The sequence below is a fragment of the Tenrec ecaudatus genome, chromosome 17 (assembly GCF_050624435.1).
Source record: "Tenrec ecaudatus isolate mTenEca1 chromosome 17, mTenEca1.hap1, whole genome shotgun sequence".
Taxonomy (NCBI): Eukaryota; Metazoa; Chordata; class Mammalia; order Afrosoricida; family Tenrecidae; genus Tenrec; species Tenrec ecaudatus.
This window is the reverse complement of record NC_134546.1, coordinates 19,820,808-19,834,063: the sequence shown is the minus strand read 5'-3', so window position 1 is coordinate 19,834,063 and position 13,256 is coordinate 19,820,808. Positions and strand designations below refer to the sequence as shown.

Sequence of the window (13,256 nt, the reverse complement as noted above, 5' to 3'; positions counted from 1 at the left end):
GGATTGTAATTTGAGAATTGTGTTAAGCAACCATACACCATCTATGCGACTGCCCCACTGGACTTGTTTTTTGTGTGTTCTAAACAAAAAGAACACACAGCAGGAACTTCCAAATTGTCATTTTAATGTAGTGTAAATAGAAGAGCCCAGAATTCTTTATGGAAGGGTTAGAAAGATGAAACCTCCATCTTCAGAAATGTATAGACCTAGGAGGAGGATATACCAATAAATAATAACTTCACATTTTTCTATTTTTGTTTAATGAGTTTTTGTGATGTTTGTAGCAATACTTTTTGGCAGAAGCACATGTACATACACAATTTAACTTTCAGTAAAAACTCGCTGCTACTTTCTTTAGCAATATCTATAACTACCTATTCTAAAAATGGAAAGGGTGGTGATAAAATGGACCTAAAATGAATTGCAATTGACTTGAAGGCAGTTAAGAGTTGATTTGTTTGTTGTTTGTATTGACCTATCGATGCATGTCTATTCCATGAAGTCTTAGTAATCTAACCCTATAACGGCAAGCGTGACGTTTTCGTAACATTTAATTAAATGCAAATATTGATATAAATTGATAACTATTAAAATAAAGACTAAAAACAAAACAAAAAATTTTCCCTGAAGTTAAAAATTCAGGCATTATAGGGCTAAACAACTTTTTGATATTCTGAATCCCACTTAACACCCTCTTCAAACATTCATTCAAGGCTATCAATTAATTTAATACCAATTAATATCAAAGTTAACATAAATTCAGATTTACCCAATTTCACCACCAAGTCCCCATATTTAGCAAAATTATCCTTAAGAATCAAAAAGAAAATAAAAATTTATAATCTGCTAAGATGTAGAATGTCAATTCACCTTAAATGTGCCAGGTCACAAAACATAGCTCACTGCCTTCCAGTCAATGCCAGCTCATTACGACCCTACAGGGGGCAAACTTTCAGAGACTGGAAAGAGCACAAATCCTCAATTTTTTTCTGCAAAGTGACTAGTGGTTTCAAACGGTTGCCCTTGGGGTGTAAAGCCCAACTCCTAACCATTATGGCACCAGGAGTCCTAGAAATAATTAACGTAATTCAGAGCCCATCAACCATCTAAACAGCGCTGTACAGCTCAAATTATCTGTTAATTGTGTGCGCGCGTGAATTTATCTAAAAACAGGTATTTACAATCAGTCCTAATATGCAAAAGAGACTGGAGCAGGGCAGAAAGAAGACTCCAGGGAGAGTTGACATGTTTAACTGTTATGCACTATAGCCTCCCACTATGAAATATTTCCAAGTAAACAATTGAGTAAATCTGAACTTCATTCAGGATTTATGTAACTATTGGGAGTAGGGTCTGACTCTCATAAAATATATTCCTTTCTGTCATTATCTAATTTAGACTTTGCCCTTACAAGTTTTCAATCTCATTCAGATAGCTGGTCATTTTTTTCTTACTATTTTAGTTATTGGCTAAGTATTCAAATGATATACATGAAATCCACAAATACTTAGAAAGCTTCCTTCTCAGGTTACTATTTTAAAAAGTTGACAGTAATCACTATATTGAACACTAGAGAATGATATATAATAGCATGTGGTCCTTAGCTGTGAAGCCCCTTGACCTCTGTTCAATTTGGTCAGTGTTATAAAGTTTTTCCAGTATTTCTGTAAATGCCCAAAGGCACTGTGTCATAAGCTTTAGCCCCAAAACACTCAGCCTTAGTAAATCTTGCCCCCCGAATTAAGTACCTGGAGGCCACTGACTACTCCACAAGCTAGTTGCCTGCCCAGAGACACTCCTTTTTCTCACTTGTGGACTGAGAACCCCACTGCCCTGTCTCGTGCTCTGGGTTCAGCTGCCAACACTTCTGTAACAGCTGTCAGTCTCCTGTTTGATGGCATACTGGAATTCAGAGGATGCATTCTTCTCCTGGCTCTTCTTTCTTGACAGTAGTGAGTTACCCTTTGCTTCTGAGTTGGCTTATTTTAAACTGCTTAGGGTGGCAGAACTGACCAGCCCCCATGTAAAAGAGTATGGGTGTGGGCACGGCTATGAGGTATCCCTTAAAGACCTGTATCCTGAGCACTTCTGATCCTAAGCTGTAAGCTGTTAATGTCTTACATAAGCCCCGAGTTAGTTTATTGTGCCAACCTGGCTGATAAACACATGTGAGGTTAATTGAAGGGTGGAGGGATAAATAGCTCAGTGAGCCTCACCTTTCTAGTTCTTGGGTCTCTTGCTTTGTGATGGTCCCACTGGGGTGTAGCTGCCTTAGCAGTTCCCTGCTTCAGCTTGCAAGGCTCACTTCCTACAAGACATCCCTGAGGAGAAGCCACATGGTCCTACCCTGATGCAGCCCTGAGTGCTGGAGGAGCCGTGTAGACCCCTGCCAGTGCTGAGATGCTTACACATTCACTGGTTTGGCTTTCCTCCTGCAGTTGGTGTCATAGTGTGTGTTTTGTGAGATGGAGGAGAACTTTGTAGATTGGTGTCGGACATATGGGTTAATGTTGAACTTGTTGGCTTGAGCAGCACTGGGTTGGGATGTTTTCTTGATGTGCACTTACCCTTTATATAAAACTCACTCTCATACATGAGTTTCTGTGGATTTGTTTTTCTAAAGTACCCAGACTAATACACAATTGTATTGAATTATTGAAGCCAGCATAGAAATAGTGTGTCTTGGGCAGGATAGTTGGCATTAGAACTGGTAAAGAAAGTTGGGGAGTAGAGATATGCCTCACTTTCGCCTTCACAGGAAATCAGCCTTAGGCTGATGTTGACTTTGATTCTCCTTTCCTCCTTTCTCCAACACTATTGTTACAGCAAAAACAGAGACTAAAGTGGGGAGGGGGAAAAAAATCTCATTTTACCTACTCATTATCATAACTTCAGAGGTAACTTCAATTGCATTTAGGAGGTGAAGAAGGGAGTACAGAAGAAGAGCTGTCTTGCCTCCTATTCTCACAGGTCCTCTATCTTTGGGTGGAGGAGGGTGGGGAATTGAAACAGCTATTTATAGTTATACAGGACTTATGCCTAATGGTTTATGCTTATTTCCAATTAAAATTAGATTGTAGAAAGCTCCAATGGCTGTCCCCTAGCTACCAGTAGAAGTCTACTAACATTTCTAAAGCATTTCCTTCCCAACCTTCCCAGTATCCCAAGATTTCAAAGGTAAACTTTGTCTAAAATGATTTAATATTTCACATGTTGGGCTGCTATCCTCAAAGTACATGGCTCTAACCCACCAGGTGCTCTGCCGCAGAAAGAAGAGGCTAGCTGCTCCCATACAACTTCAGAAACCCCATACCGGGTCCCTGTGCGAAGAAATCAACTGGATGGCAGTACTCCTGTGGTTCTCACTAATGCTAAATCTTAATCTAACCCTGTCTTGAATTTGATTGAAACAAATCCAAACCAAACCCACTGTTACCTTGTAGATTTAACTCAGTTACCCTATACAGTTTCTGAGGCTGCAAATCTTTATGGAAGATAGCCTGATGTGGTGAATTTGAATCATCATGAGTCTGAGTTTCAATGCGCCCTTAAACACCAGAACAAGGTAATACTGCATGGCTTAAAAATCAGGAAATGTGTGCACCAGGATTATATCCTCCATCACACTAATTCAATCTGGATGCTGAACCAATAACCAGAGAGGGTGGATTATATGAAGAATAATGCAGCATCAGGATTGGAGAAAGGCTTATTAACAACCTGTGATACGCAGATGACATAACATTGCTTGCGGATTGCAGCCTACAGTATGGATTTCACCTCAATGTATAGAAGATCAAAGTCCACACAATTGGATCAATAGATAGATAACTCACGATAAATGGAGAAAAGGTAGACATTGTCAAGGATTTCATCTTGCTTGCATCTGTAACCAAAGCTCACGGAAGCAGCAATTAAGAGATCAAAAAATGCACTGCACTGACTCAGATCTGCTACACAAGACCTCTTTAAAATGTTGAAAAGCAAGCATGTTACTTTGAGGCCTGGAGGTGGGCCTGACTCAAGCTATGGTATTTTCAATGCATGTGAAAAAGCTGGATATTAAATAAGGAGAATCATGTGTCCGAATTATGGTGCTAGCAAAGAATATTCAAAGTACCACAGACTGCTAAAAGAACAAGCAAATCTGTCTGGGAAGAAGTATACAGCCAGAATGTTCCTTGGAGGCAAGGACGGTAAGACTTTGTTTCACATATTGTCAAGAGACCAATCCCTGGAGAAAGACATCATGCTTGGTAAAGTGGAAGGACAGTGAAAAGTGAAAAACGAGGAAGGTCCTTAGTAAGATGGACTACACAGAGGCTGCAACAGGGGCTCAAATTTACCAAGCAGTGTTTCATGCTGTCAAGTAGGGTTGCTAGGAGTCAGAACCAGATCCACAGCACCTGAGCATGCCTAACTTTTGCAGATATACATACATATATGCAATTTTATCATCCTTTATCAGTAAACACAAACTCAATGTCACAGAATCATGTATTTATTATAAAACTTGGAGAGCCCAGTTTTATTACACTTGGATCCAATCTAGCTTAGAAGTCAGTGGATAATAGAAGTGGCCCTAATCACAATAATTGGTCCATTTTCATACTGCCTCCAAAATACACCAGCCAGCTTTTATTTATCCCATTTCCAATAGCCAGATGAACCAGTAAAATATTTATAATTAGATTGCTTTTGTTTTGTTTTTTAAGTCACAAATAAAAACACAAGTTGAAATTTAGCTAGAATTTCTTTTTTCTTTTTTTTTTTTTTTATAGTTGCATCTTTATTAGAAAGTCTCTGCTGCCGACTTAGCGTTTTCCACCAACCCGGGGAGCGGACACTTTCACGGGCTTCACAATCTTTTGCTTAGGTGCCGCCTTGGTGGGGGCCTTAGTAGCAGCCATTGCTGTCTTTTTAGAAGCTTGCTTTGCCTTTTTTGCTTCCTTGGCAGCCCTGATGGCCTGTTCTCGCTGGGCCTTTCTAACCTCAGGCTTCTGATTCCTCTTGGCCATGATATCAGCAAGAGACGCACCAGTGATGGCCCTCTGGAATTTGACTGCACGGCGGGTTCTTTTCTTTTGAATTTCTTCCGACTGCCCCTTCTTGTGCTTCCTCCTGTACAGGACAGTCCAGTTGATCTGCCGAGGGTTCCTCTTGGAAAGGAATGCCGACTCGCATTTTGCATTCAGGAACTGGAAAACCTTTCCGTCGGTCCTGGCGTAGCGCCGCCCGTGCCCGGGGTAAATCTTGTAGCCGCTGAAGCTGCACAGCTCGACCTTCATGGCTGCGGCAGCAGAGGGCCGGGGAAGACGGCGAAGAGGAGCGCTAGAATTTCTTGACATTAGGAAAAAACTTGGCAGGATATGATCCTATTTTACAATCTGATTGTAGTCTCAGCATGTTCTTGATCTCTTTTTTCCTATCTCAAACTATCTATAGCAAATATTAACAATAATGTCTACAAAAAGAACTCTGGAAAATTTTATTTAAAAAAACTTTTTCCATAAACTTTACAAGCCCCTAAACCCCTCCCCCCCTTTTAATACCTACAGGAGATACCTTATATGTTTCTATTTGGGGTACTTTACGCCTATTGTTACTTTATTTTCAAAGAGCATTTGGAACATTTTAATAAGATACTTTGTGTTGACTAATACAAAGCAGTAAATATTTTCAGTATATTTTCTTGGGTTATGTTTTACAGAGCATTAAAAGCTAAAAGACCTGGTATACCCTTTGATCCTACGGAGCCTTGATAGTAGCATGGGTATGTGCTGGGCTCTGCTCTACAGGTCAGGTCACCAGTTTGAAGCCACTAGCCACTATACCTCTACTCTCGTGAAGTTAGACTGGGAAGCCCACAAGGGAAGTTCTAAGCTGTCCTACAGGGATCACTATGAATTGACATCAACTTGACAGAGAATGATTAGTGATCTTGCAATCACACACGTGACTTTATCATAGTGCTCTTCACGGATCCCTTACATTAAAACTGGTATCACTTGAGTTTAAATTAAAATTAAGGCATTCCAAAAAAAAACCTCTTATTTGAAGACTATGAACAATTACTCAGTAGAAAACTATGTCTACTTTGGTCATGTCTTTGAATTGATATGAAGGGTGAAGACATGAGGCCTGGAGAATTGCGGGAAGACCTATGAAACAAAATACGCTTCTCCAGAAATGAAGAACTAATGATAGTCTTCACAAATGGGAATGTGCTGAACAGAAAGAGGTTGAAAATGCCCAAGAACCATTTGTTTAGATTGAGAGCTCTCTGTGTGGAGAGATTGTGTCGTATCTTTAGATTCTTGGTGCCTGGCAGAGGAAGCCAATAATGCTTGTCAAGTTAAGATGAAAATAGGCCTGGGCTACTACCAAAAGAAAAGATTACTCAGAGATACAGGACCATTTAATTTACATACACAAAAAACAAATGGAACCGCTTAATGCTTCTTTTCCCTCAATCTTTTTCCCCACTGACTTCGAATAATCCACTAGTGTAGTTTCTTAAGTTATCTGCAATCATAAAAAGTGAGTCAGGACATTTTAAATTGTATAAATATACTGTACTTTCCACCTACATACCACACACACACACGTAAAACACATGAAACTGAGCTACAAACATCAGACTTTAAAAACACGGTTACGAGCAAAGCTTAAGGAACATAAAAATGGTGGTAGCCTAACTGTCCCTAAATGTTAATAAGATGTTAAAATTCTGGGAAAAAAAAGAAAAAGAATTTCCCTTGGAACAATGCACAATTACAAAAGCTAAACAATCCTTTTCAAAGCAAATTTCTCTGAGTTAAAGACTCAGCAAGCCATTCACATCTGTTAAGTAGTGAGCTCGAGCTCGGAGAGAAGGCACCAGGGGGCCTCCCAGGAGTAAGGAAACTAAAGGTGAGTAAGTTCCTGGTAAAACTTTGCCCTACTCAGATTCAGCCAAAGAAGGTTGAAGGTTTTCACATCTGGGACAAAGCTACGGTACTTGGTGACACAACGATACAGTCTGAATGGATGTTTCAGGTACCCACACATTAGTTGAGGGGGGAAAAACAAAAGCAAATGGAACTAGCTCCCTACCCAAATCATATTAACCTTCTTCGTGATTTTCCAAATTTAAGTATAGACTGCTTCACCGCAATAGACAATTTTCCAGATAACCTGAAAGCAATTAGCACTGTGCATATGTGTATATGTACATATACACAGTACATTGTATCTAAGTTTACATTTTAACAAAGGCCTAATTTTCTTTTCTTCAAAGCGCGCGAGCGCGCGCACACGCGCGCACACACACCGCGATTAGCAATGACGCAGATTTGGGGGCAAAGAGACTCACTGGCAGAAGACTGCGATGAATTCTGAATTTTTTCCTGCAATAAATCAATCCATTGAACTCCCTTTCCAGTTCTTTCCTGTTTTTCCACCTCCACCTCCCTTCTCACCAACACCAAAGTATTCCTTAAAAGCCACCTGGGCCCAGGAACTTTAAAAATGCCGTGAAGACTTGTAAATACTTTTCAAACACAAGAGAAGCTTTCTGCTAGACCCTTACTAACTTTGGTCGGAAATCAAATTCTGCGTAAATCGGTGCAAATTCTCAAAGGCACACCGATTTACTTTTCGAATTTAAGTGCGCCTTCAACTAGATGCAAGACTTATGTTGTACTAAATAAAAAAGGATAGGCATTCCAACCCCGCGATTTGTCACCCTCTTCTCAAAAAAGAATTCCTGCGATTGCGTCCCAGAGCCACGCTGAAGGGCAGATTAAACCAGCACCTTCAGGAGGCGGGTGTAACCCTCAAGGCCAAGGTACGAGAGCACGAGGGACACGCATCCACGGACCCAGTACCATGCAGCCCAGGCAGCACGCAGCCTCCTTGCAAAGGGTCACCGGAGCGAGAACAGCGAGGGGAATCCCGCACCCCCTCCGTGAAGGCTGTCGCCCCGCAGATGGGGTCCTTCCACCCCCGAGCCAAAAAGAAAATAACCCGCCGGAGCCCACCCGAGGGCCGCGGGCGCAGCGTCCCTCCAGCCGGCCTCCCCGAGGCCGCTCCCCGCGACAGCAAGCCGCCCCGGCCTCCCTCCGCCGCGGGCCCGCCGCTCGCCCGCGCCGCTCCCTCCGGGGCGGAAAAGAAGGTCCCCTGGAGTTTCGGCGGGGGACGGGGAAACGAGGGGGACGGTGGCGGCGCCCTCCCTCCAGCCCCGGCCGCCCGCACGCCGCACTCACCCTCCAGCAATCGGGTGATGAGACTGTCCACGTTCAGCTCCCCGTCCGCCATTTTGTCGGCACCAGACTCAGCTTCCCGGCAGCGGGAACAAGGGCTTCTCGGCGGCGGCGGCGGCGGCGGCTCCGCGTCCTCTCACCTACAAGTCACGCGGCGTCTCGACCCCGGCTCCAACTCCCCCGGGTCCCAGGCCCTCCCCCCACCCCTCCCCACCAGGCGGAGAGAGCGCGCGCACCCCCGGAGGCCCGCACGACAGATAAATAAATAAATAAACGGACACGGCCCCCCCCGCCCCTCACGAACGCGGCCGCGTCAGACCCGGGCCGCCACCCCCTCCCCTTCCTCCCCGTCCTCCTCGGCACCGCCCAGCGCCGCGAAGCTCACCAGCGCCGCCACGGCCCCACCCGCAGCGCCGCTCCACGCCAGCCTTGGCCCGCCACCGCGCCACGCAGCCCACTGCGCAGGCGCGCCCCCCCCCCCCCGCATTTGCGCAATCGCACTGCGCGCCGCCGCCGCCGCCGCCGCCGCCTTGTCCGCGCAGGTGCGTCGTCTTCTCCCTCCGCGGCCACTGCGCCGACTCGCCGCCGCGGCGCAGGCGCCCGGGAGCGTCGGGGGGGATTTGCTGCAGCGCGGAAGCTCTCGTGACGCAGGACGCGCGTTGGCGGGATTGCCCTGCCCTTGGTCCTTGCCCGCTGGCCGGTTCCCCACCACTCCGTAGACACAGTGCTCCTTCCTGCCTGTCTTTTCTTTCCTTGGCTTTATTCGCCGGTTTTGCAAGCACTTCGTCACGTTTCGGTTAACTGGGAAGTATAGATTGCACCTTAACCAGGCTTGAAATCCTGCGCTGTAGGAATCAAGGAGGTGTTATTCTGGAGGTTAACATGGCAAGTGAGGGGGTTGGGTACCGAACCCCTTCCACATAGCTAGATCTTCGAGCCACAGTGGTGTGATTGTGTCGGTAACCGCAAGGTCAACGGCTTACACCTACCAGGTCCTCGGCAAGAAGAACGATGAGGTTGTCTGCCCAAGTAAAGATTTACAGTCTCAGAAACTTAGGAGGTTTCCCTGTGTCCTGTAGACTCACTATGAGTCAGAATCTACTCAAGGGCCGCCAGTGAGAAGTCAGTCCCCCTGTGTCCCCGGAGGAAGTAAATGTCAAAGAGCCCTGGAAGCATCAGCAATAGAAATATGTTAAATGAGATGGGGTTTCCACATATTTGACTTCTGTGTCACACTGTGCATACTATTTTCCCACAATGGTATTTCGTTCTTACCCCTGTTAATTTGCTTCGCCACTACGTTGCAGTGATTTATAAATTGATCTCCCACGCTCAGTGGTAAGTTCTCAGAACATGAAAACATCTATCTTTGTGTCAAACACATAAAAGAGGGAGAAGGAGAAATCTAGAGGCTCAGGAATATGGGTCGTGCAGTTGTTTCCACCATGTAAAACCGCCTCTTAAAAGGCAGCAAGAAGAAGAAAGCAAAGGGGTTCTGGCCTGTTCTAGGAAATGGCCAGGCCCAAGGCCTTTACTCGTTTCCCAGGTGTTTCCCAGATTCAGACAGAAGCTGCCCTAGGTTCTAAGTAGTGCTTCTCCCACTCACAGATGACGAATAGAAGCTAACATGGGTTGAGATTCCTCTGTATGCCCGAGACTAGTCTAAGTGTAACACGCTTGTTATCCCAATACCTTACAACAACATGAGGCAAGTCCTATTACCAACTTCACTTTGTCCATGGGATGATTTGGACACAGACTATGGAGGCCCTAACTCCTTGTTGCTGCTGGGTGCCCGGGGCACGCACAATGAATGCGTGTCCCACAGGACCTCACACTGTCTGGTCCTGCACCATCCTCACAACTGTGGCGCTTGCCACCATTGCTGCAGCCCCCATGTCAGTCCATCTCTTACTCTCTTTCACTGACACGCCACCAAGTATGTTGTTCTGCAGGGGTGGGTCCCTCCTGATAACATCACATGAGACCTAGGCTCACCAACTTAAGGAGTATTCTGGCTGTACTTTCCAAAGATAGATTTGTTTGTTCTTCCGGCAGTTCAAAATTCTTTGCCCCACGTCATACACATCAGGAGGGAGTAGCACTGGGATTCAAATCCAGGCACCTAGAGCCAGAGCCTGCACTGCCCATTGTGGGCATGTCAACAGAAAAGTGGGTGAAGGGAGACATCGATCAGTGTAAGACATGAAAAAAATATTATAAATGATCAAGGGTTCATGAGGGAGGAAGCGGGAGGAGGGAAATGAGCTAATACTAAGGGCTCAAGTAGAAAGAAAATGTCTTGAAAATGATGATGGTAACATATGTACAAATGTGCTTGACACAACGGATGGATGGATGGATTGTGTTAAGAGCTGGACAAGTCCCCATCATCTTTTTTTTAAATTGCCATGTATGTATGTGAACTGAGCTGTTTAAGTGTGCTTATTCTATGTCATAAATTCAGAAAATGGAAACCATGTGTTGTAGAAAAAGGTATTGTCTAACCAAGTACTTTGTAATGGTCCAGATGACTTCCAGAGCTAGCAGTTCCTAGCGCTGCCCCCACCCCCCAGCACACAGCCTTTTGTCCCTTCCTTTCAGGACGGAGCTTGTGTAGGGACAGTCATCAGGAGGAGAGTAGTAGGAAGCGAGAGTGGTGGTCCTGTCTGGAGTGGTTCTCACAGACTCATCACTGTTTCAGCATGCAGTGGATAGAAATGAGGAAATGGCTCCATCCCTTCATCTTAATTTGTACATGGATTTAGTCTCTGCTTTATTCTAGAAGAAGGGACTTAATTAGCGTATGTAAACGTATCCGATAGGATACCCTAAAAATATGTACAGAGTAGAAGGGCGCTGGGGGTGGAGTGGTTAAGTAAGAGCTCCACTGCTAATGTTAGGGTGGTTCAAGGTTGGTGGGTCAAACCCACCACTGACTCACTGGCCGAAAGGTGTGGCCGTCGGGTCCCATAAAGATAGACAGCCTTGGAAATCCTACAGGGCAGATCTATTCTGTCCTCATAGGTTGCTCTGAGTCAGAACCAACTGGAGAGCAGCAGGTTTGCTTTAGGTACAGCAAGAAATTGGGCAGAAGGAAGCCAGGCGTGGCGGTTTTCTATGCAAACTTTGTGGTGTAGGTCTTACTGGTTTGCTAGAGAGAGGCCACAGACATGACTCAGAAACTCTCTAGCAACCAAAGAAAAGATCAGTTGGGAGGAGGTGTTTGGGCTGAGCTGGAAGTAAGAGTTGAATACACTTGAGAAGTTGGGTGTCACTTCCCTGAATCTCTTCCCCGCCCAGGCCGCGTGGAGTAACAGAAGGCTTGTGAACACTCGCGCAGGTCCCTGCTTATTCTCCAGTTTTCCCAGGGCCTCTTCACTCCATGGAAACAGCGACAATAACACGCAAAACCCAAATTCGTGGAACACGGTCTATGGTGGTGTTTCAAATCTCTGCAGACAAGTATAAAGGAAACTGGATCGCTCTGAGAGATTCTCTCCAACTGAAGCAGAAAAGGAGAAGCCGGCTCTGCCCAGAATTTGGGGGGTTAGAAGGGACCAGGGAGTGGTTTGGAGCACTGTCTGCAGATAATCCACCCCCTGTAGAGTGTCCACTGCCTTGGAACCCTGGGGAAAAAGGGACCCCTCCAAACATGAAAGGGCTCTAGCACTAGAGGCCCAAACAACTTTCTAGGGGATCGCGCTCCGAAAACAAGAGAAGCATTCAGGATTCTTCAGATTTTAAAGCAAAACCGTCCTGCGTTCTAGATGGTACTTATATCCCAGCAGCTTGAAACAGACCATATGAATATTAACATCAGATAAGATAACAGATGCTACAATTAACTTCTATTTGCTACTATTCTCTCTTTGTCCCCCAGTGTGAAAATGTTTATTGAGGGGAATTTGGGGAACCAACCCACCAACAAACACCTATCATCTCACTGGATGGCTGTTCCCAGTCTTTATTTTTGGCTATACATGGCAAGGCGGTGTATGATGCAGGGTCAAAAGGCTCATGGAAAAATCCCATGATCTTTTCACTCCATTTTTCACACCCTTTGCAAACCCCCTGGGAGGATGCATATAAACCTATCTTCCTAATTCTCCATTCAGTGACATCCTAGTGGTGACTTGAAATTTGCCAAGATGAGCGTATTTACACCAGTGAAATCCTACCAACCGTAGTAGCCTTTTCAACACCCACCAGCACATCCCTGAGCATAAGAAGACCTCTGGGCCTCGGATATCAATATCCTGGGGCAGCCACAGAGATGTTTGTGGAAGGAACCCCCTGATCTTTACTTGGATCTCCTGATAGTTCAGAGGCCTCGAGCATCGTGAATTGGAAGTCTTATTGGAAATGTGATCCTATTTCTACTCACTAGCAGGGTATGGAGGCAGCCATTAGCTAAAGGCAGGCCAGTGCGTAAAGGAACCCAGGCACCACCTTACCGAGACCAGAAGGCCCCAAAATAAAGTACTACAGAAGCCAATGAAGAGCAGCCTCATAGCCCCCAGTAGTTAAGACAGCAAATACTTCTTTCAGGGAGATGTCTTATAATCTCCCAATATGGACCGACATGGTGTGGCAATTAGTGAGGTGAGGTGGCAGAATGCACAGGTTGTGATATACAACTTCTTGGTGCCCTGCCTTATCCCAAGATATTTGCATGAATGAACGAATGAATGGGCATTCATTAGACTGTGCTCCCATCAGTAGGAGCCCTCTCAACCATGTCTTCAACAAGTCGTCAGTGGCAATAGGATCTAGGGCTTACTAGAGGCACCTGGAGGGCAGCCATTCTGTGTATCGAGTGGCACTGGCTTTGTGTAGGCAGCTCAGCTAAAGAAGGTGGAGAACCCGGACACTGACACGCGTCGCCGTTGGAAGCTGCCTGCTGTCTACAGAGCTTGTGTATTTGGACAAGGCCAGGATTTTCCCTTCATCAAAGTCCCACTTTCTCAGCTCTGCCCTGAGGAAAGCCTCCAGTCATAATGGCTTGGGGGG

General features: G+C 45.3%; 2 protein-coding genes across 3 annotated transcripts in view; both read right to left on the bottom strand.

The window, feature by feature from the left end:
• Positions 1-8,684, bottom strand: part of PPP1CB (protein phosphatase 1 catalytic subunit beta) — a 41,859-nt gene extending 33,175 nt beyond the window's left edge. Inside the window, exons 1-2 of one of the 2 annotated variants that reach the window (XM_075535966.1) lie at positions 8,629-8,684; positions 8,247-8,383 (exon numbers count right to left, since the gene is read on the bottom strand). In XM_075535966.1, the coding sequence (XP_075392081.1) occupies positions 8,247-8,298 (52 nt within the window). In that variant the 5' untranslated portion in view covers positions 8,299-8,383; positions 8,629-8,684. Of the gene's footprint in view, positions 1-8,246; positions 8,436-8,628 lie in introns of those variants that run through there. The other variant, XM_075535964.1, reaches the window with a different exon arrangement.
• LOC142430672 (large ribosomal subunit protein eL24) lies at positions 4,752-5,341 on the bottom strand. The gene has a single exon (XM_075535684.1). The coding sequence runs from the start codon at positions 5,286-5,288 to the stop codon at positions 4,815-4,817; it is 474 nt and encodes a 157-aa protein (XP_075391799.1). The 5' UTR covers positions 5,289-5,341; the 3' UTR covers positions 4,752-4,814.
• Positions 8,685-13,256: the final 4,572 nt, after the last annotated feature.

Bases quoted from the DNA above. Each gene is read 5' to 3' on its own strand.
- LOC142430672 (XM_075535684.1), bottom strand. From the start codon at position 5,288: ATGAAGGTCGAGCTGTGCAGCTTCAGCGGCTACAAGATTTACCCCGGG.